This window comes from Fukomys damarensis, unplaced genomic scaffold (assembly GCF_012274545.1).
Source record: "Fukomys damarensis isolate Sample0158 unplaced genomic scaffold, DMR_v1.0_HiC HiC_scaffold_27, whole genome shotgun sequence".
Taxonomy (NCBI): domain Eukaryota; kingdom Metazoa; phylum Chordata; class Mammalia; order Rodentia; family Bathyergidae; genus Fukomys; species Fukomys damarensis.
In genome coordinates, this window is record NW_022900939.1 from 41,237,881 (window position 1) to 41,264,438 (window position 26,558).

General features: G+C 43.5%; 1 protein-coding gene across 2 annotated transcripts in view; it reads right to left on the reverse strand.

Moving 5' to 3' along the window:
• Positions 1–26,558, reverse strand: part of Col19a1 (collagen type XIX alpha 1 chain) — a 296,825-nt gene that overhangs the window by 63,273 nt on the left and 206,994 nt on the right. The window contains exons 18-23 of one of the 2 annotated variants that reach the window (XM_033756532.1): positions 7,702–7,764; positions 3,962–3,997; positions 2,783–2,818; positions 2,634–2,687; positions 2,061–2,114; positions 525–578 (exon numbers count right to left, since the gene is read on the reverse strand). In XM_033756532.1, the coding sequence (XP_033612423.1) occupies positions 525–578; positions 2,061–2,114; positions 2,634–2,687; positions 2,783–2,818; positions 3,962–3,997; positions 7,702–7,764 (297 nt within the window). The remainder of the gene's footprint in view (positions 1–524; positions 579–2,060; positions 2,115–2,633; positions 2,688–2,782; positions 2,819–3,961; positions 3,998–7,701; positions 7,765–26,558) is intronic. The other variant, XM_033756533.1, reaches the window with a different exon arrangement.

Here is a 26,558-nt window from a genome sequence, read left to right on the forward strand (position 1 = left end):
GAAAACAAGAGGAGCCGGTCACTTATTGCTCAGGTTCACCGTGAGAACCATGGGGAGACCATGGTCCATTTGTCAGCACAGACACTTGCTCAGTGACTTACTAATCCCCATTAGACGTCGTCCTAATTACATCTGATTAAATGGTGGATTTAAATTTAGATTTTGCAGTGAGCACTGTACAAGTATAGGCAGAATCGTGAAACAGGCACACGTGTACAGGTATAGACACATTCACCCATAAAGTTCTCTAGATGATCTTTACAATTTATTTCCTAATAATTCAACATTAATATAGTATTTCTGTCAGGTCTGGAAAGATAGGGAGACTTCCCAGGTCGGTGCCGGGGGGAACTGTGCCTGGCTTGGGCCCCAAGGCTAACCAAGTTCGCTGTGTTACAGGTGTTTCTGCACCAGAACCAGGGCCGCTCTGTGCGGTCCTTTCGCTGCTCCGAACCCATCAGGGCCCTTGGTCTCCTCCTCCTCCCTGCCTCCTTAACACAAAGTGAATAAAATGCAGACCAGACCTTTTCTCCTTTAATGCCTTGTATTCCTGGGATACCATGTTCTCCTGGCAAACCCTAGAAAATTCAGAATAAAATGAGAAGGGCAAGCGGAACATCTCTGATTATAAATGATACTTACATCTGCAACTCTTTGGTAAGACAAAATACTTTTAACATCTTTTAACAGGCTTGGCCTGTTAAGAAACAACAACAGTCAAAAACACATGGCTTGTGTCAGTGAGGTCACCCGGATCTAATACAAAAAATCCCCAACATAAACAAGAGGAATTCACAGCAATGTGCCATTCATGTCACTGCCAAGCACAGACGGAAGGATGGGAGGTGGTGGCATCATATTGTGACTCCAGATGACAACAGAGTGACAAGGAAAGTAAGTTTTTACTGTGTCTGGGCAACAGTAGCTCTTTCCTTTTGATTTTATTCTCCTTTGAGCCCAGCCATTTCACTTGATCTCACTCCTTGAGTGTCTTGTGGCTCCGCCTGCAGACCCAGAATTTTCTCTTTCCTACAGCCTTCCCATTGGGCAGCTCTGCAATGCTGCATTAGCAGGATGATTGGGGAACGAAAAGCTTTTCTGTGAGTGGAGGCTCAAAGTGCCAAAGGGGAGGTGAGTGCTGAACAGTAGACCCTGGAGACTCAGGCAGTGAGCTCGGAAGGTGGAGAAAGAGGTTATGGGCTGCTCACAAGGTGGCAGAAAAGGGAGAGACTCAGGTGGCCTTGAGGGGACCCTGCGATCCAGTGGCTGATCATTTTCAAGAAGTTGTGGTTCAGTACTTTGTCATTTCCTCAGATATGAGCGAATGGTGAGCTCTCAGCTCTCTCGTCAGCAGGCTGGGGGGGGTGTCCAAGGGACAGTGTTGAGGAGAGGGAGGGAGGGAGAGAGGGAGAGGGAAGAAAAGGGAGAGACTCAGGTGGCCTTGAGGGGACCCTGCGATCCAGTGGCTGATCATTTTCAAGAAGTTGTGGTTCAGTACTTTGTCATTTCCTCAGATATGAGCGAATGGTGAGCTCTCAGCTCTCTCGTCAGCAGGCTGGGGGGGGTGTCCAAGGGACAGTGTTGAGGAGAGGGAGGGAGGGAGAGAGGGAGAGGGAGAGAAGATACTTCCAGCCAAAGGACTTGCTTTCTAAGGAAGGCTCTTCCTAAAAAACAACAAAAATTTTCCAAGTGTTTTCCTTGCATGGAGATTTGAACCAAAAGCCATGCATACTGGAAATGCTTGCTTTTTCTCTCAGCTTTCCTTGTGTCTTTTCACGATTTCAGTGTCCTCTACTGCAGGTACAAACAACACTGATAAGCATGTCAAAAATGATAATTTGGATAACTTGAGTTTCAAAGAGTGACCTGTTAGACTAATGACACTCAGAGTTCCTCCTACGAAGTCCTGGAGGGGTTAGCCCCCAGCAGCCCTGTGTGACTGGTTTCAGTGGTCTAAGCCATCTTTAAGACATTAGCATAACGGGTGCATGGACAGATGTGGATATTTTTCTAAACATAGCTTTAATTTCATTTTAAAATACTGAAGACACTCTACGTACAACATCTCCTGGTGGTCCTCTGGGTCCCATGGAACCTGCAGGTCCTTGCTGACCCTAAACCAAAGGTGAGATATGCCTTTTAAGTTTGCTTTTAAAATAGGCTCTGTTTAAATATTTGTATTTGCTTTACCCATTAGTTGGGCACTTTCCCCCATCTCTCCCATGCCTTCCCAAAACATCTATTTTGGGGACACCCTGTAGAACTCTGCACATGGGAAACACAAGCACCTCAGGGCTGCCTAATTTTGGCTCAGCAACAGAATCCTGAGTCCTATCCCTGTTAGGAAAACAGCTCAAGGTTATAGACTTAGCTGATGTTTCTTCTTAAAACTTTCAGGGATACTATTGTGAATATACTCTGAAAAATAATTTTAAAATCCTATTGTGAACCAAAAAGCCCAATTACTATGCTTGTAATAAATGCAGCCAGTGTGCGGAAATCACTATGGGAACAAGATAAACCTCAGAACATCTGTGAAGAAAATGAGTGGCATACCTAGGCACCTTTAAAAATGCAGAATGACTATGTTTCCCAAGTTATTTCCTAATACAGCTTAGTGGTTTCTCATCTACCTTTAGTCCCAGGCTCCCTGTTAAACCAGGTGGACCAGGGTCTCCAGGCTCTCCCTAAGCATATGAGGGGGGAAGAAAGTTAAATGTTACTGTAATTTTCACAATCTTATTAAGGCTGTAGGTGGAATGGAAAAATGCCAAAAGATTACCTTTATTCCCTGTGATCCCATTAGTCCAGGTTCTCCCTGTAAATAAAATAATCACCATGTGGGTAAACACACAAATTCGGGTGGCACTCGGGGTCTGATACTTTACTTGCATTTCCACTGATTAACATAAAACAAAGGGGGAAATTATGGAGGAGATGATGAAATCAAGGGGAGTCTTTTCAAAACCATGAATCAGAACACTTAGAGCTGGTATCGCAGTAACCTTTGGCATGTTCTTTCTTTGTAATAGTTTTTTCTCCCAAAAGCATTTTAAAACATCTATTAGCGAGCGCTGCATTCTCTGCTTAGTGGACACCATGGTTATGATTTGTCACCAACTACATTAAGTCCCCGAATAGCCAAGTCACAAATTTTCACAGGTGTACTGGTACCAGACTCACTTTGTCAGATTATGAACAGATCTGGTTTATGAATGTTCTCCCAGAACAGAACTTGTTTGTAAGTCAGGGGCTTACTGTTATCTTATTTCTCAGAGAATTAAAACTTCAACAAAGGGGTGGGAAAACAGACTTTAAGGTGACATGTGTTCAGGATTCTACTGTTAGGTACTATATATTAAACTTAATTTGTTTAAAAAGCAGAAAAAAGGTTATACAAAAGAAGACGGTGTTGGCTCTAACAAGTTTTCTTTTCATGACTCATTAACCTGTTAGATAAATCTGAATTATGTCATTAGCAGAACTTCTGGAACAAAAAAACAATGGTATTTTCTATTTTAATTTTGTAGTTTAGAGTCCTAACTGGATGTCTTTTCTGATTTTTTTTTTTTTTTTTTTTTTTTTTTATTTGTGAGTGCTAAATGTTTTTTTTTTTTTTTTTTTTTTTTTTTTTTTTTTTTTGTATCAGGGAATGAACTCGGTTCCTTGAGCTTGCAAGGCAGGCACCAGAACCACTGAGCTAAATCCCCGGCCCTAGATGTCTTTTCTAACATTCATGTCCAATCACTAATAGAAATGGGTTAAAGAAAGTACAAAGAAGCCATTGTTAAAGTATTATCACACGATAGCATTTAGCAAGGTTTAAAGCAGAAGAGTAAAAAGTCACAGAAGAAAAGCTTACTTTAGCAAATCTATTAGGCTTTAAGGTAAATATAACAGAAATCAGAAAGAGAAATCAATGAAGTGGAAAACCCAAGACAGTGATAAAACATCTACTTACTCTATCTCCCTTTTCACCTTTTATAAAAGGTTCCCCCTAGGAAAATGGGTAGAAAGCAGAATCAATTATAAACAGGCTTAGAAATAAACTCTTCACAGCTGGGTGTGGAGATCTCCTGCAGGCCAAACTCAGAGCAAACTGCACACCGTCTGCTTTTGTAGCTGCAGCCCAAAGGGAGCGTGAGCTAAGTAATTTACACACTCCTTCGTATTTCCCAGTAAGCACTGAGTTCATCGTCTGGAGAACCCTGAGCAGGTGACAAGGCCTCCTATTGCCTGATGAAGATGAACGATCACGGACGAACACGAGTTCTCTGGGAAAGATTGGGCACAGCAGCGAAATGGTAAACGGAAAGACATCTGCTGAATTCTTCCAGGTGGCTACTTATGTGCCTAAACACACGAAATCATTATTTAAGGAATACTTTTCCAGTTTTCATTTTTACTTTAATGCAAATGATTTGGAGGGGTTAATTACCGAGTGAAAAGCAGTGCGAGCGTTTGAACTGCTAAAGCTTCTCCTCGGGCACAGGTACAGAGAGGCTGGGGAGAGACGACCCTGCTCAGGAACCAACTCTCCGGTCATCCCTGAGCTAGTCCTCCCGCAACCCAGCCTCTGCCACACATAGGCAGTGGGCTCTCCCTTAGCAGCGCATGCTTTCATTTCAACTTCAAAAGGTTTCAGCGTCCCACGTGAGGATGAAGGAAGAGACTCAGAGGGGTTAAAGAAAGGGCTCCCTTTGCTTTGCTAAAGCAGCCTTCCTCCCGCGTTCTATTTCCTCGTTCATCTTGGCTACAAACTCTGCGAGTGTGGGGATGAAATCCATCCTGGCAATCACAGCATCTCTGGTGTCCTGGGCTGACATTTACATTCTTGATGACTAATTAAAGTTTATTAAATATGTTAATTCACAGTGATGCAGATATAATAACAATAATTAACATCGAGTTCTTGACAGTGTGTCAAGCAAGCACTGTTCTAATCCCTTTATGAATCTGAATACAGCTAACCCTCAGGTAACACCAGTGGGGCTGGTGCCAAGGATGAGGAGGAGACAGGCATACAGAAGTTGGGCATAGTGGCACAAGCCCGTGATCACAGAACTCTGGGAGGCTGAGGCAGGAGATTACAATTTTAAATGTAGCCTAGGCAACTTGGTCCTGTCTGAAAGTTTAAAAAAATTTAAAAGGGCTAAGGATATAGTGCAAATGCCTTGGCTTTAACCCCAAATCATGCCCCCCAAATTTTTTTCTCTTAGGAAAGACTGCTGTTTGCTTGAATAGATTGCTTGTGGGAGATGAGTGGTTGCAAAATAATCTTCTGTGCTTTTCCACCTGACCTGTGTACTGGAGATGGTGGGTGGAACCTTCTCTCCCACATTTCCCAGGTCCCTTGCAGTTACATAGGGCCACGTGGCTAACTCTGGCCACGAAATGTCACCAGAAATGACCCATGGTAGTTGCAAGCTGAGCTCTTCAGCCTTACTTTCCCTACAGTGGGACTGAGAACATTCTCTACACCAGATGACACAGCTGTGGGGTCGGCCCCAGGATGGACCCCATGCAGCCGAACCATTGGGGAATGCAGCATGAACAAGAGGTGACTTTTCTTGGCCTAAGAAATTTCAGGGTTTATTTGTTAATCAGCATAAGCTCATCTACCCTGACCAATACATTCCATATCTACCCAACATGATTTAGTCTTTTATTACTGGTTAATTTCTCTGTATATCAGATTAGGGCTTTATATGTTTGCTTTTCAGGGCCTCATCCTAAAACATCTATTTACTTTTTAAGATTTAAGATAACTAGATGTGAACAATGGGCCACATTGCTTCTGTCATTTCTTATTTCTGCTTCTGTTATACTAGCTGCGCCACTGCCTGCTTTGAGGCACTGTTAAAGGTCAAAACCCACATTGTCTAAATGAATTTGTAGCAGAAAAACCCAGAGGCCTTCTTGAACACAGACTTCATATTTAGTACACGCTTCCATGGTTACTATCTGGGAAAAGTCACTCAGACTCTGAGAGCCCCTCTTCCTTTATCCATAAAACTGGGGGGTTCGACTTAGAGGTGAGCTCTGAGTATGTGTTAGCTCGTATTTACCGCACACCTAGTAAATGCTCAGTAGTTGGGGAAATTGCCATCGTAGAGCTGCCATTTGGGATCAGTGGTTCAGATTTCGACTCTGGATGCTGACTGCTCTTCTTTTCTGGCCTCATGCATATTACACAAAGCACAGTGTAGATTCTGTTCTGGAACAGGAAGGTGGGTACCACGAAGAGCAACCTGCTCTGCACGATAACATAAAATTCTGTGGTTTTGTACCCGCGGGTGGAGAAGGCAGGCAAGCAAAGATGTATGGAGGAGGTGGATAATTAAGGGATGAAGACAGAACGGCCAAGGGAAAAGCATAAGGAGGAAAAAAAATCACTTGTTTCTCCAGGATAAGGAAGATCGGCTAAAGCCACCCGAGTGCAGTAGGCTGGAACCCTCTGAAAACTGGCAGTATGAGAGAAAGCCAGAGAAAACCTCCCAGAGGGAAAGGCCTCTCTCGCCTAGGAACCTTGAAATCCTCCCACCCTGGCTTCTCAGCACGCTGTCGGTGGACATCAGCACTGGCTTCGTCTGGGGCCTGGTGAGAAACGCCAGCCTCCAAGTTAGGCCCACGACATGACGCAAGCACATGCTTACGTCTGAGAGACTTTCTATTTTCTGCTCCATGACTCCCTGCTTTCCCAGTGGAATCTTACTGCCCAGTGCTTCATCTTTCCCACAGAGGTTAAGAGAAAGCAGGCGAGAAGGTGTCGGCATTCAGGTGGGGAGGCGACACCACGGAGGACAGAGCCACATCCGGGGGATGGGCAGCAACTCTTGGCGGCGATTTCCTTCTGGGACGTCCCTGACACTACGCGGCTGGGGAATGCTGGGAGCGACAAAAATGGAGGCGCACAGGTGCCTGGGAAAAGCCACTGTCACCACTAAGCCTTGAAGCGGAGGGGAAGAGTCCGACTGTGAGACATTCACTTTCACCTTTATTTGTGTCTGTGGTTCAAGCACCAGTGACCTACCTCTTCAGTCTTTATTCCCTGGTAAACCAATATCCCTAATTCACACTGGCAAGGAAATAGGTAAAAGTGACTTAAAAAGATCCATTGAATTAAAAAAAAAAACAAAAACCAGAGATGAAATATATGCTAAGCCTGATTCTTTAAAGGCTGTTTTGTTTTGTTTTTTTTTGTAAGTAGGCTTTCTTACTCTCTTTAGGTAGCCCTAGTTGAATATAAATGATAGGGTATTTTTCTTTTTCTATACCAAAAGAGCTAAGTTTTACAAGCAATGTGGCCTACCATTATTGAAGAGTGGCCTAGGAAGTCACTCTGACCTTACAAAAACCAAAACGGAGAATAACTTCAGAAGGTGAACCCAGAGCAGCCCTCCGAGGTAAGAGGCGTGGCTCAGATGCACGAGCTGTGCAACCCTGGCCAAGCTGCTTCTGAAGTTCTCTGTCTCTCGCTTTTCTCCTCTGAAGCCTAGGACTGAGAATGTCCCGAGAATTCTTACTGGATTAAAGCTAATGCAGGTAAAGGTGCTGGGCACAGCGAACACTTACACATGTGACCTGGTGTGCACCACGACGGGGCCGACCACGGCGTATGGAAATGGGGCTCACTTGGAAAAGTAGTTTAATTCTGTTTTGGGGACAGTGTTTCTCTGCCCTCAAATCTCAAATACTTACAGGTTCTCCTTTTTGTCCTTGAGGGCCAACAGACTCTGGAAATACTGGGAGTCTAGTTTCACCCTGTCAAGGAAAGCAGGAGGGACATTTTGTAGGAAGTTTGACAGGTGCTGCATGGCCACTGGCCCAGGGGGACTGCTTGCTTCCTGGTGACCACGATGTGTCTGCTGGCACCTGGGGCTGCTTCCGGTTAGGATATTGGCATAATAATATACTGTCAGCACTTCCCAGTGCCTTTAGGTCTTTTAGAAATCCAGAACATTTCATCATGATCTTTACAATTAATGTGAAACAATGCTAATTTTCAAGGAAAGAACTCCCAGCTGAGAAAAAGTTCTGGTATACAAAAAAAAAATTGTGTGATGTCAGACATCAGATATGTTAGGGGACACGGTCATCCAAGACTCCCCTTATTTCAGACATTACTTGTTTTCTTTTTGTAGGCGGCAGGGGGAGTCCAGAGTCATAGGGAGAACTGTGAGGCACTCCAGGCTCACACCATTTTTATGTCGGGCTCCTGACAGAGAAGGCGCTGTTGTCCAGGAGGGGACTGCAGCAGCTTAGATGCGTCTGACAGGAGATGTTCTGGTCAGAAATCTCAAAGTAGGATTTGTATGGGTCATACACAGAGTGTTTTCAGAAAACATAATTTGAGGGAGAATACTTTAGGAAGGAATCCTATCACTAACTGGACTCCAGAGGAGTCTCAGCATTCTGCTTTCCTGTAGCCTTTCCCAAGCTCACCAAGAACCACCTACTTCTTCAATTGAACACAGCCATTGACAGATACACAACTCCATCCTCCCCAGACTCAAGGGCATTTTTGTAAAAGGATATTCACCATTACACTCTGGACATTTTTGCCCCTTGCTTATCTCGCCTTTCTTTTCATTTTAAAAACACAGTAAACAAAATGGGACAAACCTTCGTTAAGTACCAAGCACTCAAGATGAAAGTAATCTAAAAATTTACAATCAAAGAAGAAAGGCTCTATAGTTTTTCTCTATTCCCATCCCAGGGTGGGGGCGCTTTCATGGATTTGCATTAATCGTTCAGTCCATACTTTTGTATCTTTGTGGCATATGTGGAATCATAAACACTAAATGATTCTGAATATTTTAAGCAAATACCACTGATAGTTTTATCTGTTACACAATACTCTCTGACTTCTTGTTTTCACCCAGTTTTTGTTTTTAAGGAACCCATCTGTCATGGTACCCATGATGGCCATCCATTCTCACATGCTGACGCTGACACTGGCCCATGGAGGGCCCGTGGATTACCTCTAGCTTTTCTCTGTGCTACACAGAGTGCACTAAACAGCTTTCAGCCTGCCCCTGTGTGTGCATATCTTGTGCATGCCCATCTGTTTACTTGAAGCCTTTTGTACCTCAAAGTACTTCAAATACACATTAATTACAATCCTAAACATTTTAACTTATTTCTACACTTCTGTCACAATCCACATTTTGGGATTTTATAAAAGAGATAACTATGACCATTAAAACATTGTTCTTCTAGAGTTGTGGAAGGTATTTTGTTAAATATTTTAAAACTTAGTACTAATTTTCCATATCACCAAGCTCGTAGACAGGGATACCTAAGTCATGTGGGGCAGAGTGAAGGAGCCAAACAGAAGAAAAGTCAATGCACAGACTTAGTATTATGAGTAGTCTACATAGAGTTTTCCAAAGTTTGGCCATCCGTATACCAACTGCATAATTTTTGCTATGTCCACATACCACCTATGCATTTATATAGCTTACTTTTAATTTTTCTCCAGATTTTCTCACGTTTTAAAGGTTTTAAATTTGACTACATAATATGTTCTTTTAAGTAATACCCATGAAATGTAGTATTCTGGATATATATTTTTGTACTAATACAAAGCAAATTACAAAAGCATTTATCCTTCTAGCATCTAAACCTTTAATGAATCCTCAGTCTTATACTCACTACAATGCAGAAGTCACTTTTTTTTTGTAGAGATAGTAAATTGTATCCAAAGTAAGACGAAAAGGAAGTTATTGCATACTTTAAGGTTTCTATTGTTGTGAGTGAAAGAAGGAATAAACAATTGACTGTTTAAGCATTAAAAGGATGTTCCTGATACCTACAAGGTAGGGTCTAAAATCCCTGGTTCACTGTGTGAAGAAAACTTAAGCCTACTAACTGGACTCACCTATTAAAGTAGAAAGCAGGAAAAAGGTCAATAAATAACTTATAAAAATGAAATCTGCCCCAAATCAAAGACAGAGGGCAGAAGAATTTCCAAAGAGGAATAAGACAAATTATATTCATAGATGCTGTATTTTTTGAACCAATTTAAACAGAACTCCAGTGAGACATAGAGGAAGGACTGGGCAGAGGTGACCCTTGTCTGGAGGGTCTGGGCATGGAGGAAACCTCGGCCTTCATGTGAATCTGCAAACAAAAGCATTTACATCCAAATATCAGACACATATGGTTGTTTTCATATTTAAAATGGATATTCAAGATTTATTACTGTGGACACGAGGTGGTGAATTTATTGGGCATCCAGAAAGACTATTCTTCAGTTCGACACCTGTGATACTATTTAAAAAGCCACAAGCTACAGAGACTGCATCCTGTCCCCTTGAAAATACTCTCATAAAGATCCCTGCTATTTTCTCAGGAGTCCTTATTCTGCCATCCTGTTCCACTGACTGTAAAGCAGCCACTGTCCTCAGGCATTTTGCAAATCCATGATCTCATTCACTACCTCCTTTCCTTCTCAGGCCAGAGCAGGAGCCGCCATTTTAGTCCTGGTAGACTGTCACACGGGCGAGATGGCCTCCCTTGCCATTAACTGTTAATTCCCCCCTCTGTCCCTGGGTGCTTCTCCTGGTCTCCTGTTCTTGATACCGGATGTGGCTGTTGAAGCGGAAATGATCCATGTGCGTCTCCAAAGGCTGTCTGTGCTTGTTCTGGTACCTCTTTGTGATACTGCATTCCAAATGCTAGGCTGTTTTCATGACTTTATTTTTGTGGCATATTATGCAGCAATGCTAAGACAGCTGTGTTTCAAATGTACTTTGACTTAATGTTTTCTCCTGCAACACAAGTTGAGATCCTTCTTTGTAGGAATTATGCCAGAGGATGCAGAGAGGAGCAAGATAAAGCGGTAAGGATGGGGACAATCCATACCCAAAAGAGCTGAGGCCTCAAGAGAAGAAAGAAAGAATAAGGTGGGTGAACAGAAGAGTACAATCCTCTATGAGAGTTAGTGTAACAGGAATGGTGCCTTGGGGTAAGTTCCTCTCATCTGACATTAGTCCTCCCATCAGCTCTTTGCTTGGACTCATCATTTAATAGATAAGAGGGCTGAGGTTTAAGAGGAAAGTGCCTTTCCCAGAGTGGCACAACTATGAGCCCCACGGTCACCCACGGATCCCAAGGCCCATGCTCTTCCCAGCACTTGGTGGCTCTCACCCTGGCGGTGTAGTAGAACCATCGAGAGCACTTTTAAATAATGGCGATATCTCCCTGTCACAGAAACCCTAGTCTGTGTGGGCCGAGACCTGAGCACAGCAGTTCTAATGTGCAGTGGGGCCTCGGGTCCACCCATGCACAAGGAAGCCTACGAGCGAGGTTTTGGGGGAGCTGTTACTTTTTACTCTGGTGACTCACGGCCAGCGTCATACTCTCAAAAACTAATATTTGTCCAGAATGGAAACACGGTGGGATGAGTTGGTTTCACTCTCCCAGTAGCTGCTGCAGTTACATTTCATTATGCATTACATTTTGGCAGTCTTTCCCTGTTATTACAATTGAAAAAAATCCTTTCATGTGTATGTTTTTATCAGGTATTGCAGCAGGTTCCCTGGAGACTCTTTTAGGTTATGTATTTGGGTAGGAGAAGGGAACAGTTATGCCACTGGCTTATTCTAATTCCACTTAAGATTCTGAAGCAATTAGAAAAGATTCTGAGCAATAACAAAGGTCCTCAGAGTTGGAAATACACCTGCTTTACAGAATCAAATTTCTCATCAGTGAGGGTTTAAGAATTCCTAAGTGACATGTGTCTCCTAATGAGCACAGCAAAGGAGAAGCCAGCTGTCTTGTTTCGAGAAATGAATCATCATTTTGATGCTTTAAAAGTGTCACAACTCCCTTCTTTGCTCAGCTGTCCTATGTGACAAGCTTTGTGGCCCCCTTTTTTTTCCTTTTATTTCCTCCCCTTGCATATGTTCAGCAGTAATTGCTGAAAATGTGATGCATTTGTTAATGGCAGAGTATGGTTTCTACAAGCTCTTGGGTTACAGGAAATAGTGCAAATGTACTAGCAGTGAAATCCAAGACATACAAATGACTTACACTGCTATATCATCTTTTTCAGAGTGTCAAGGCTTTATTTATTTATTAGCAGAAAATTTCATTTTCAATGGTCAATCTATAAGAAAGTCTTCATATCTGTAGAGACTGTCTTTTAGCAGTATTTTCTGGTGAGAGAGGTATGGTCTTTTGAAGAGATTGGTTGTGCAGATTTATAAGGCACAGAGGTCATATTTTCTTAGACTCATGTCAAAATACCCTGTCCCCAATCAAGACAGATTTTACTGGGTGAATGAATGAAGGAAGCACTTCCAGGCCACCCTCCCTCCCTCACAGTATTTTCAGATCTAGTCATCTCTGTCTGGAGATCTTCCGTGCATTATTATTTTTCTTGACAATGCTACATGCACACTGAATCCAAGGTCACCACAATTTTAGAATCAGATGAGAGTGAAACATCTTTTTCAAGTAGGAAAGTGAATCTGTCATCTTTATAGTGAATAAAATGAAGCCCATGAAAGACAGGAAGGAGAATGCACTGGAAATTTATCTGTGTTTTAATTTTAAAACTTGTTTTGAGGTAATTAATTGGCTAAACCACTCCTGGTGCAGGCTAAAAATCCCACCAAAACCACTCCACAACAGCCTAGTTTTTGTGATGCTTAAAAACACATAAAATATGTTAAAAAGTGAGCCAAGTCTGAGGCATTTCATCAAGGGGATCTTCAGATTGCTTTTCCTGGCTACATGGATCACCCCAATAGTGAACTGTAAGCCAAACCTTGCGTCCTTGTTTCTTTTACTTTCCTGGAGCTATTTCCCCTTTCTTAAAGCCAAATTCTGCCCAGTGGTGCTCAGGAAGGGGCTGGGGTGGCAGATTCCAAGGACATGGACTGGTGTGGGGCAGAGAGAGCTCTGGTCCCCGCAGGTTGATGCCTGGGGTATGATCACAGCTACGGCAGGCAGGGCTGCCAGGGGAGGTGGATATGTAGGTGAGTCTAAACACTGAAACTTCTCACTCACTCTGACAGCCTTTTTACCTTTTCTCGTTAGGGCCACAAATGTCATGTTCAGCATTTCCCTAGGTAAAAATAAAACTAATAAGCATAGCACTAAACAAACATGCATTTAGTCTTTACTTGAAAGATAGGAGTAGTCAAGTAACAGCTTTCTTTGGTTTTGCAGACATCTTTGTCTTTCTCCCCTTTTGTAAAACACTCCAGCTAAATAATTTCAATACCGGAGACCACATCTGTCCTCCTGGTGACTTTTACCTCTAGAAAAACATCGCATCTCGTGAGACAAAGCCTTACATGTCCCAAATTCTCCCTGGCAACCTCAACTGGCCCTCTATACAGCTCAGCTTCTTTGGTCTTCTGCCCTCTGAAAAAATTTTCTATAGTCCTCGGATGGCTAACTTGACTCCACGTTCTCTGGGTAAACGGCTATGGCTGTTGCTGCATTGAGAAAAACAAAATACAAGTCCTTTGGCAGCACTTGAATTCCTGCATGTTTGCCAACCTCAATGAGCTGTCCTCCCTCAGTATCTGCATCTTCTGTAAGTCCTCTGGCTCCAGGACCTCTGCCCCTTAAGATTGTTTCCTTATGAGTGTTGACTATTGCCTCAGATGAAAATGGCCAATTTTGCCAAATTAAGCAAAATGTAGCTAAAATTGGCCAGTTGAAGTTTCAATCTCCCTGTCTGTCTTTGTCTACCTATTTTACCTCTTTCAGACTTAACACAAACAAAACAGTTCCCTGGGCAAGCATTTCCCTTCAAGAACTTTGAAAGAACTTTGACACCCCCACCCCATTCATGGGCAATTTTCTCAAAAGGGCAGCTAATGTTTGTGGTGCCCACTGACCAAGATGGCCTTAAACTGCCGCCAGCTAGATTAAACTTCAGACAGGCTTCTTGCAGACTCTGGGCCCTGACCTCCCTCTTCTGGGAACATTCACTTTAGAAAACCTGTGCCTGTAAATTTTTTTTAACCCTTTGGAACTAGAAGTCCTTTAGGGGCCTCTGCTTAGTTTTACAGCTCAGGAAGAGAGTCTTTCTCAAAGGCTTGGGAATCACTCTTTTTGAATGTAACCACCAAGAAAGACAAGGCCCTGTGTTCCCACCTCTGAGGGAGGGGAGGAGCCTGACTTCAGCCTTGCTCCATGGTATAAACCTTCTTTTTGTTGCAAGGGTGAAAAAAAGTTTATTTTCCTTTGGATAAAATGAACAAAGACAAATCTAGTTGTCCTGTGTATTTATGGGGGGGCTGGTTCTAGGATCCCCAAATGGACACCAAACCCTGTGGAAGTCAAGTCCTTTATATAAAATGACACTGTAATTTACACACATCCTAGCCACATCCTCCCCTACACTTTAACTCATCTCTGGGTTACTATAATATCTAATATAATGCAAATGTAAGTTGTACTGTTTAGGAAACAGTGGTGAGGAGAAAAGTCTGCACATATTCGATAAAGACGTGACTTTTACGAAGTAATTTTGACCGACGCTTTGCTGGTTGGATCACAGATCTCTTTTGTTTTCTCTCTCCATGTAAAACAGATTTGCCCCTTGTTTCCATGGAGTTAGGCTCAGAGTGAGTCTGGCTTTATCCTCTGGTGCAAAAGTCTTACATAACCAACTCTCTGCCTGTTTAATTTTGTCAGGTGTGATTTTTTTGCTTTCACTTCACTTATTCATCTCAATTTACTCCTAAGCTCACGCACAGAAATCTGGCTCCAACCCCAATCACTCCACTGATGGGCTCTCTAATGTGATTAAGGACAGCTCTGCTGCTCTGTCTAATGGACTCTCCACTAGCGACCTCTTGGCTGCTCTTGCCATCCTCTTGGTGTAGCCAGAAATGAGTCCACCCTCCTCCCTCACTCTCCTGGCTTCCCCCTCCCTCCTCCCCTCACTCCCTCTGCTCTCCTCCACGCCTCTCTTCTCCTGTCTCCTCCAGCTGTTAGCTACTAGCCCTTTTCTGTACTGTCCATCTCCTCATCCGACTCAACACTTCTGCAGGTATACTTGTCCCTCCCGGGGCTTAGGTGTGATGTACGCAACACTATACACCCGTGGTATAACCCTTGTCTGAATTTTAGACTCATATATAAAATTTCGTTTGATGTTTTCACTTGTAAATTGTAGAAGTGCTTCATGTTTACTAAACGCAAAGCTGCAGTTAAGTGCGTGACAAACATGCACGAATACGAGAGAGAAAGTAAGGGAGTTACATGACGCCGTCCACACTGGCTAGTCCTGAGCGAGAGAATGACGGCTGACATCTTCCCAGTGTATTTTGGCAGTGTGCCTTAGTAAAAGTGCAGTAATGCCGCTTTGCAATTAGGAACAATAAGGAAAGAAAGGAAACCTGAGCTGGTCCTCCTCCTCCTCCTCCCCTAGAAGTCTCCCTTCTGTCAGTCATCTCCTCCCCTACTCAGGACAGCCAGGCGCCCATGTTTCTTGCCTCTTCCATGTGCTGTCACCTGAGGTGTGTCTCTCACTATCCTGGTCCCTCAGGACCTCTGCGATGGCCCCGCTAGAACGCATTCTTTCTCCCCTGTAGCTTCTGTGCACAGAAGGAGACCTTTACGTGACATTTTGCCTTCTTTCCTTGCAAACCTAAGTAGCTGTCAAATCCCTGCATGACCCAACTTGCTGCCTTCTCTAGCATCTTCGTGGCCTCTTTTTCCCCAGAGGTTCCAGCTTTCATGGCCTCTCAGCCCCTCACACAGACCGCGACCCTCCCTGTCTACCCACAGATTACCACTTGGTCTTCATCTCTTTATTTGGCCAGCACCGAGTCCTCCTGGCCTCCGAACCATGATAAATCTCCCTCCACGAAAACTTCTCCAGACCCTCACATCCTCTCACTGGATACTGTATTTTTCTCTCATAACGCCATGGCTTTTATTTTTGTGACCCTTTAAGTTTCTGCATCACTTGTGCTGGAAGTGAAACCCCACGATGCCAGAATCAAATCCATGTCTACCACAGCATTGTTGGGAAGCACACGGGAAGCCTTCAATAGATTCTTGTTGAGTAAATAAGTCAGGGATTCTAACTCATTAAGGATTTTTTGAGTGAAGATATGTGTTGTTAGAAAGACTGAAATGAACAAGTGAACAGTCACCCATTCAGGCCATGTGTACAGAATTTTAGTGTGTTAAATGTGCCTACTATGGTATTCATGCTATTCTAATATAAAAATAAGTACTTTGTAAAATATGTTATTATTGATCTTATGGAATGCTCTCATTTTCCTGTTTACCTTGTTTTGTGAGCTCTAGATTTTTTTGGCATTTTATTGGTACATTTTAGATATGCATAATGATAACATTCATCATAGGCAAGTGAGCTCTACATTGAAAATAAAAGTTATACTTTCAAAATTCCGAGTTATAATCTATCATAGTATAAAACTCTAAGTCATATATGCAAGTACATAAAGCGTGAGCAGTTACAAAATGGATTCAACCTGTGCAGAACATTTTTTCTGGTGATTTCCTAAAAATGCTTGTCACTTGGGCCTGGTGTCAGTCAGGGTGCACAGAGCTCAGCCTCTTGTCTTGTTGTGCTTATGCCATGACATTGCCAGGGGAGCAGGAACAGGCTCTGGGCTAACACATGATTTGCTCAGGGACAGCTCTTGGATTGGGAGGACCTATGGTCAGAAGAACGCGCAGACTGTCACTGCTGAGGGCCTAGTCCGTGTCCTCCACCTCACAACTACAGGGCAGCAGAGGCCGCGCAGAGTCAGCTCAGACTGCTCTGTTGGTGTGATTTCTTATTTTAACGTCTGTTTTCTAATGGCTTTCATGCCCAGAAAACCACAGAGCCATCGACTGCCCCCCAGAGCATCGTGTACTCGTTTTCTGCAATGGCTGGTAAGGAAATCCAGTGAATCCAGGGACCTAGGGGATCTCTATCCCTGTTCTCCATTCTTGGGTTAACCATCCTGGAGGCAGATTCAAGCTTGAGATTCAGTAGCATTTGTTTACTGCCATGTGATATTCCTCTTTCTCTAAGCTGAGACAGGCTTTTCAGAAATAACGAGGGACACAGTCTTTGCATTTCTGGACGTAGGGTTCTGCTTCAGATGCTTTTCTGATGTTATTAGCCCATTTTGCATTGTGGTGCCATGTGAGGGGTCCCTGTAAGCCTTCAAAATGACCATAATGGTTGCAAGACTTTAGATATGTTTAGTAGAAGTCCGGAGTAGGCGGTGAGAGTCGTGGCAGGCATGTGTGAGTATAGGGGTGCTGATCTAGCTGCCCTTCTCAAGAATGTTGGGATGCCAGCACTGTCTTTGGCTCTCCTGTGGAAGAGGGTGGGCAGAACTTTGGAATCTGTGCTCAGGCAAGCGGGAAGGCTACAGCTGCTGTCTGTCACGAAGAAGGTGTTCTCTGAAAGAAGGGAACACACCAGGATGTGTGTGGGTTGAACTGCAGGAGATGCCATCCCTTTAGCCCCGAAGAGTGCTGTATCATTAGTTTTCCATGGCTAAACTAATGAAAGAAACCAAAGACATGAACTCCCTTCCAGAACATGGAGCCATTAAAAATCCCCTAGTTCAACCCTTGAGGATAAAATATTTTAGGCATGAGGGGGCATAAAGTTAAAAAAACAAACAAACAAAAAACACCAAGTCTTCTGTTAGGGGATGAACTGTGTACCTCTCAACCCTCTTCCACATATTGAAGTCCTAACCCCTGGGTTGGGGATTGTTGCATAGTTTCTAGCCAAGAATATACAAATTAATAACTCGTTCTTAGGGGGTTCCTGACGTATTGATTCTTACATATTGATAAGGAGTCGCAGAGAAATGTTAGATACCACAGGTGGGAGTAGCAGCAAGTCCATGGATGTCAGGTACAGCAGGTATCAGTGAATGGATATTGATAAGGCCCATTAGATCAACGAAGAGTGACTGGGGGGGGGTGCCAGCATTTAGCTTCTTATACATTCTTTCTAGCAAAAAGTGAGAGTCTTAATTATTAGCACTTGCAAATATAGCAGAACAATGAACACAGTCTCCTGAATACAGCAGAAAAATCAATCAACTACTAATAGCCAATATTTATATAGTGAATCATGTGCCAGGGCTTATCACAAGTTTTGGAATGGATTAACTCACTAAACCGATACAGTGACTCCATGAGGAACAGACTACCATTATTTTTGACTCAAAGATAAAGAAGCCAAAGGCTGAGAACTGTTAACTGGCCCAAAGCCACGCACCTGGTTAAGGGCTGTGCTACTATTTAACATCAGCACAGGGCCCAGCCCTAGCTATCTTGGCCTCTGCTACCTTAATGTAAAGCAGACTCAGCCCCAAGTCACTTTTGCAGTAACATTTTTTATTATGGTGGTGAGTTGTCATACAGAGTATGAGGTGACCACTCTTCTGTGGTCTACTTGCCACAGAGAAATTGCAAAAAAAAAATCAAAACAACTTTCACTTAGACACTGCACACGAGCCCTGCAGCAGGGGGGGAGGAGATGCGCCCTTTGCCTTTAGATGTGGCCCCTCCTGCGTAGCGGGTGGAGCCGCTCTGTCTCTTCTCTGCCTCTCCGGCCCATCCTCATGCACTCTCCACGCCATACGGGGGATTCTGCCTGCATTCAAAGCACAACTCTAGTCCCGTCTGTCTTTGCAGGGCAGCAGGTGGTCAAGGAGTGTAAAAGGGAGGGGGGAGCTCCGAGACTGAGTGGTAGGGGTAGCATGGGCAGAAAAAAAGCAGCGTGGACGAGAATCATAAAATTAATAGGATGGCGAGAATGTTTAAAAAACGGAGTGTGGACTGGGTATCACCCTCTGCTGGTTATCTGTGCACCAAGCAGAGCTGAATTCCACACTCATGGAGATGCTCTTCCCCCAGAATCCTGAGCTGGATGTAGAACTTCCTCTTAGGGGTTGGGTTGGAGAATACTGGGGGGCGGGGGGTTGGTGCAGCTGCTCCTTCCGAAAGTAAGGGCAAAAGCATAGCTCACAGAAAAGACCTAAGGGCCAACAGGAGAGTCTGATATCACTCAGATACCTAGAAGAGGAATAATCCCCCCAGAGTGATTTCCGTATTTTCAAATGCTCTGTTCTTGCCATAAAATGTCACATCTGCCACGTAATCCTCCAAATGGGTTTGATGAGAAATTTTAGTCCCTACCACTTAATCAGATGATGAGCGTTTCCGATGGCATTTTTCTCTCTTAGTCTCTGGAATGCTTCGGGTCCCATAAATTCCAAGATTAGAGTAACTGTGATTCATATCCAACAGTCCACTTGCAGGCAGTACTTCACACTCTCTCAAGGGTGAGAGGAGCCCTGCGGACACTGAAAGCAGACACAGACGGAGTGCTGGGGACGTGAGCGTCTGCGCTGCTCCACTTGATTTTTCTGACACTGTCAGAAAGTAACACCTTCAACCAAAGCAGGGCTCCGTGACTATGGAGAAACTCTACCATATAAATGTCAACAGCAGCTCTCTGTTTGTGATTAGAAAAAAAATATTGACCTTGGGGTTTTAGAATTGGTGCCTGGCCTGTTCTGATTTGAAACATGGCTGGAGAAGACTCAACGAGCCAGGAGCTTATTTCCAAGTTTAGCAAGAGCTCTCAGCCCTCCCAGCTGTCAGTCAACTCCAAGGAAGGGGAGTTACAGGCTTGCAGTAAGGGACAGGTCTCCTGGCATCACAGGGTGCTGTGCATGCTCTGGGTGCTCTTGGGAGGCCATTTTGTCTGAGGTTTGCATTATGGGGGCCCAGTGAGGAGACAGAGAGGTGACTCAGGCCCCGTGGACAGGAGAAGCCACCCACAGCAGACATGTCAGCTCATGCTCTCAGGAGCTCTGCTAGGAAAAGCAGCTGAAGGTTTGTAGAAAGGAAAAAAGTCCTGTTCTCTTTCTCATAACACTGACCCAGAGCGAGTCCATCCAGAAATCATGGCCACGCAAGCCTGTCTTCTACGGAGTTGTGTCTCCCTGTACTTGAACTGGATTGGGAGACACAGGACATCTGAGAGAATGTGAAGAGTACAAAATTCCAGAGCAGCTTTAAGATGCTAGTGAACTGCAGGGAGGCACACCTGGGAAAACCCAATGGTGCTGCTCTGTAGTTACCTGGGAGGCCTAAGCTCTTGAGATTCTTTCCTTCTGCAAAGAACCACACCTAGCACGAGGAGGTGACTTCCAGCTGATCCAACTTGGAATTATGTACTCTCAGCAATACTTTTAGCGCGTTTACGAAGTTTATGGCTAAAATCTTGCCGGCGTAGGAAACAGAGAGATACCATGGTGGTTGTTACCAGAGTCATCAGAGGCGTGGGGTAAAAATGAACTGCTGACATCATTCCCACCTTAGGCTTTAGATTTTGACGGTGTATTCTCTAAGTTTAAATGAGAGAAAGAATCTTCTATTAAAACCATACTTCCTTAGTCCTGGGGTCAGCTGTGCTCTTTGTTTTTCACCAGGTCACTGAATGTTGAATTCTGAGAACCATATTTCTGCTATTTCCTCACTGTCTTTGCTTCGTGCTCTCTGCGGGCCCAGGGCAGAGCCTTTGGATTTGGCTCAGCACACCCTGGACGTCCTGAGGCACGGCCTCCCTGCTCCACCGCCAGCTCCTCTGCTTGTTTTCTCATTTGCACTCCTGAATGCTGTCCCCTTCTGTCTGTCCTCTCAAAGCACCTCTCATTACTCTGCTGCCAGTTTTCATTGTTGTATCAGTACGGATTTGCAGTAAAAAGCACCCGTTAGTGCTTTTACCTTTGCTAACCGAGCCCCCTTGAGCCGGCTTCATGCCACTTGTCTCTGTGAGCCACAGCTCCCCAGCACCCTGTGGGGAGCTCCTCCCGGTGGGTACCCCGTGCGTTTCCAGTTCACTTCACAACACGCTCTGAGGCACCGCAGAGCTCTGCGAAGAAACTCACACAAATCAACTCCTTCAAAACAGGCTGAAAATACAGCTGTGCTTCCGGAATAGAGAGAACGTTTGTCATTGGAAGTCAAAGGGCTCATTTTCAGGAAAACAGTTCCAACATCTAGTGGCCAGCAGAAAAGGCAGAGACCAGTGATTATTCTTCCCGTGATGCTTAAGAAAAGTCATTAGGAAATCTAAACTCATACCTAGGAATGACAAGGCGAAGAAGCAGAGCAACGGCTGGAAAAGCTCGGGTCAAGGTGAGTTTCCCCTTGCACCCATTTCCATGTAAAACACATTAGCTGCCACACAGCAAAACATTTCGCCACCGACTACACTGGCGGATATACAGGGCCGCAGTCCAGTTTTAATGCAAACCCCTTCTGAACCCATCACAACTCAAGCTTTGTAACACAAGTTCCCAACCCATGGCTCCCGTCCCCAGCACCAAATGTTCACTGAATTCAATGATGTTGCTTTTCCATGAAAAATTCGGTGGGGGAAAACAATTTCCTGCTTGTTGGTTTTGGCTTTAGTTATAAATGCTTTCAAACAGAGTGAGGGCTTACAGCTTCCAGATTTGTAAAGGACAGGGCCAACAGATTTAGAACGATCAAGGAGTTTGGCTATTCAGTTGAAAGCAAAGCAGCAGGTACACTCGAGTTAGGTAGAAAAGGCTTCATGGAACTGGGTTTGGTGGTGCACACCTGTAATCTCAGGAATAGCGGGGCTGAGGCAGCAGGGTCAGTAGGAGTTTGAGGCCAGCCTGAGATACACAGTGAGACAATCAGTCAGTCAATCAACCAATAAAAGAAAAAGAAAAGAGTTCATGGATGGATTTTTAACCGGAAAGAAAATCAAGACTGCTGTTTAGACAGAAAATATTTGAGAAATAAATTCCTTTAAAAAATAAATCCTTTCATTTGTGTTAATGTTTGTTCAAAATGAAATTTTTTTCTGTATCACTAGGATTTAATTATGTAAATTAAGTAATTGTAACTTTATAGTGGATTATTTTTCTGAGAATGCTTCTGCAAATTTTTAGTGAGGAAATGCCAACACCTACTCTTGTTCTCCACTGAAGTATTACTAGAAATTCTTAAACTTCAAAATATTATTTTTGAAGCAAGAAAAATATTTGAGCGCTTATAATTTATATTTCACTAAGAGACCCTGAGCTCTCACATTTGAGACTACAACAGTGCACTCTGGGAATAGTACATATTAAGTGAAATTTCAAGTTTTCTGGAACGGGCTCTTTTTCCTCAAAATAATCTCTCCACTCTCTGATTAATGCCTCAAGCTCCATAAAGAAAGTCTTGCTCATTTGATATTAGGTTTTTATCACCAGCTCAAATCCAAATTTCATATTTACAGAGCTCAAGATAATTAAAAAACTCTTCTCACTTATATTTTCTAGAATAGCAGCATAATGTGATTGCAAAACAGTCTTATTTCTCATAAAAACTGAGGTTATAGCCTCCATTTGATGGGAAAAGCATCTGCAAATCACACAATAACAGGTGCAGCTGTAGGGCTCTAATACATTCATGTGAATTGCTCATTAAGTACTCCCAAGAGCAAGTGGGGTGGGACGGGAAAGGAGAAGAGTAACACCTTGGGTGCAGGAATAGAAGATTGCACCAAGAAAGAGAAGGGGTAGAGGAAGTAATGGTAGATCTGGGGATGGGTTCTTTATATCACCATCAGGTTGAGGCTCTCACTTTGACTGAGGTGTAAGGGCTTTGAGAAATGGAGTCCAGTACACTCGAGCCAAGCCTTACAGTTAACTTCAATCACAAGAGGTGGGGACGCAAATGGGAGTAAGTTCAGAAGGAACTCAGGATTCAGTGCTAACGGAAAGGACATTTCATTCCTTGGCCAATACATCGGGAGTTGTGAAATTTGAAATGCTCTAATGCCTACATAGACATTTTCAAATCTTTTTATTCACAATGAAAATTGAGTCTAACGGGCTTTTCCAGATAAGGAATACCTCCATGCACGTATTTGGGTCGTGTTCTTAGATAAAGTCTCTTTATACAGACTTGAACAGAGGGAAATAGAATAGAAACGAGCTGAGAGAAGAAAAAGTTACAAGCAGATGATAATGAAAGAATTAGGAAAAGTATCAACCTTTTGGTCTCAGAAATAGTAGACCTTGAACTAAATCCTGGGAAACAAAGGCAAAAATAAGGTGGCAAAGAATGACCAAGTGGAATGATGATAACAATATTAATAAATGACAGTAATTAAGTTTGACAGCTTGTGCCACGCTGCTCTATGCTACTGCACCAGAACACCCAAGATGGGTGGTTTACAACAACAGAGACTTCTTTTCCCACAGTTCTGGCGACTGGGCCTCCCAAGAGGGAGGCTCTGGCTCTGGGTCTGGTACAGACCTTCTTGCTGTGTCCTCCCATGGCGGGCGTGCAAGCTGGCCAAATGCCCTGGGGAGCTTCTTTCATAAGTGCTTCCGCATCTCATTAATGAGAGTAAGAATCAACAGATTTAGGTTAATCCACGAACTGGCTGATTACTGTAACTGAAAGCAAAGCTATCGTGTCACTTCGGTTTCATCAATGCTTGGATTTCAGAGGGGAAACATTAAAATCATGGTGGACCTTTGAGTGGTCACCAGATTCACAAATGAACAACTTGGGTTACAACCAAAATTTTAGTTTTAACGTACAGCCAAAGTCTTTAGTTACGGCCTAAATGCTGGTTTTTCTTGTGTGGGGTTAATGGAGAAATCCTGGGCCAACATCTCGCGAAGGACACTGAGATCTGCCTGGAAGAAAGTGTGGCCTAAAATGATACAGGAGAGAGACTCTGAAGTCTGTGTAGAGGGGCACGAGCCTTCTAGTGACCCTGTGGTTGATGACATTCTCAGGACAGCAGAGGCTCACAGTGGGAGGTCGAGGACCTGGTGGAGGAGCACTCAGAGGAGCTGTACACAGTGAACTTCAGCAACTGTTGGCTGAGCAACAGAGAATGGCAGCCGAGGAGCTTTCCGAAGTGGAGGGAGAGTATCAACAATCAGTGTGGCAAAGTTCTTCAGATATAAAGGAAGTCCTAAACAAAAAAACGGACGGAGCCACAAACATTTGTAGAGAAGATGCATCCAGACAGGAAAAGGCAATCTCACATTCACTTGCTTAATGACAATGTCATGTCGCACCACAGAACAGTGTTAAAGAAAAGACAGAAACAGACAACCTTAGAGCAGTTCTTAGCTCTGAAAAGGTTGAGACCTAGTGAGCCAGAAGCAGGTCCGAGTGGGCTACAGACTCTCCCGAGGACAGAAAGGATGCCAGATTCCTGATATTCTTACGGAAGGGGAAGCTCCTTCCAAATGACAGCCACCTTCCATTTCAACCCTTCCTGCAAGTCAAAGGTGTCAACTTGAATGGTGAGTACAGCATGAAATTGTTGTTTCTAGTAAACTAGCAACACTTTATAACGTTTTGGTGAATACACTAGGAAAATTGTTGGTCTTTCTGGTAAATTACGCACATTACACAACCCTTGTTTATTATGAAAAGGTTAGTCAAGGAGTGTTTTGGGAGGTTCAGAACACATTATGGGTATTTCCATGATTTCTTATGGGAAAACAGTCTTGACTTACAACCAACTTCAGTTACAACCAGTCCTTGCAAATGAATTGAGTATATAAGTCAAGGGTCCACTGTGTAGCACTGCACAGTCCACTGCACAGTCAGAACACTGTTTGCCTTCACCTCTTACAATCACCCAATAAGCAGGTATTATCCTTATTTTACACATACGAAAGGGTGACTATATTATCCAAGGGCATACAGCTAGTAGATAAGTTTTCAACCCAGGTTCTGCCTGACTTCACAGTCTTGATCCTAAGCTTTTCCCCTTAAACACTCTCATAATGAGAAAGATGACAGGAAAATAAACTATCAATCATCTGAGGGCCAATTAAAAAGATGACAAGGATCCCTTAATGAGATGCAGAACCAATAGACTAAGCAAAGAGAGCTTGAAGATACATCGTAGTTAACTAAGCATTTCAAACACTTGGGTGACAAGAGGAGGTCAAGAAGAAAACTCCCACAACCGGAGTAAGGTAATAATAATAATGATGAGAGAGGAACAACACAGAGACAAAGAGAAATCTCTGAGGGCTGACAAGAGAAAGATGAGAAGAAAAGAAGCAAAAGTGCTCAGAAGAAAAGGAAGCTAGCAATCTCAATCAGCATCTTAACTACACTCTGAGATTCTAAATAACACCAGGGCAAGAGTCAGTCTTTAGAATTGAAAGAATCGTACCACAGTAATCTGTGTGCACCCATGTTTATAGCAGCCCAGTTTGTAATAGCTAAATCTTGGAAACAGTCCAATTGCCCATCATCTGGAGACTGGATAAAGAAGATGGGGTTTTTCTATAAAATGGAGTACTATTCAGCCATAAAGAATGAGAAACTAGAGTCATTCATAGGAAAATGGATGCATATTGAGGCCATACTCAAGTGAAATACATAGGACACATGTGTTTAAATATCAAATAGTTTCTCTGCTATGAAAAAATGAAAGTGTAAATAAGGATCAAATTGTACAACCGATAATGTGAAACAGGAAGAAAAGGGCTAAATGAGTAGGGGAAGTGGGAGGGGAAGGGGAAAGGAAAGTAGAGAAAAGAAAAAAATATGAGAAAAGGAAAAAAATGGAAGCAAAGTCTTTGTTAATAGGGGAGGGTAGAGGGGGTGAAGGGAGGGCAGGGGAAAAAATAAGAACCAAGGTACATCATGTAAAGGTACAAGATCCCAATGATGAATGTAACTGTACTGTAACCCTAAAAAGTACCAGTAAATTGAATAGAAAAAAAAAGTCAGCCTGTATGAGATTATAGAAGAGAAAAATAAAAAGTCAAAAAAGGTGGAGAAGAGACTAGTTCATCAAAAGTAATACCATAGGGTGGGTAATTTTGATAAACTCAAACTCCTATAATTAAATTGCAGTGGAGAATAGTCACAGGTAAGTTGTCATGCAGAGAACACGGAATATCCTTCTGTTCAGACTAAGGGTATAAACGATATGCATCAAGGGCATCTTCAGGGATCTCCTCTGTAAAATGTAACAGCCACCCACCACAGCGTCACTCTTAGTGAATCCTGGAAATTCTGAGCAGCGCAGTGTGTGAGCCACGATCCTCTCTGGTCCCAGCCAGCCTTTCCCCCACAGTGGCACAAATCCGTTTCACATTTTGAAGGTCGATGGCCCCTTGGGGTCTCGGTCTAAGGGATGGCCAGTGTCCACTGCTGAGATGTTCAGAAGTGGCACGATTAACAGGTGAGGGATTGCGGTGAAGGCAGTTTCTGGATCTTGAATGAGAATTTTCGCATCTGCCACCTTGGTCATTTTTCAAACTCATTCCTCTGTGTATTTCAGGAAAGTGCTCACTCGAGCCGGGCTTGTCTGCTTCTGGCCTGCATACTGAGCTGTATAATTGAGGGAACTCAAGCACAGGCAATTTATGGTTGTATGAATGAGCAAAATCCTCAATATGAGACCTGTTTTCCAAAGTTGCACAGTCCCTGGTTCCATTTGTTGTTTTGGAGCAGGAGTGGGAGGATGAGGCTGTGCTAGTGAATGTATTCGATGGGTATAATTAACC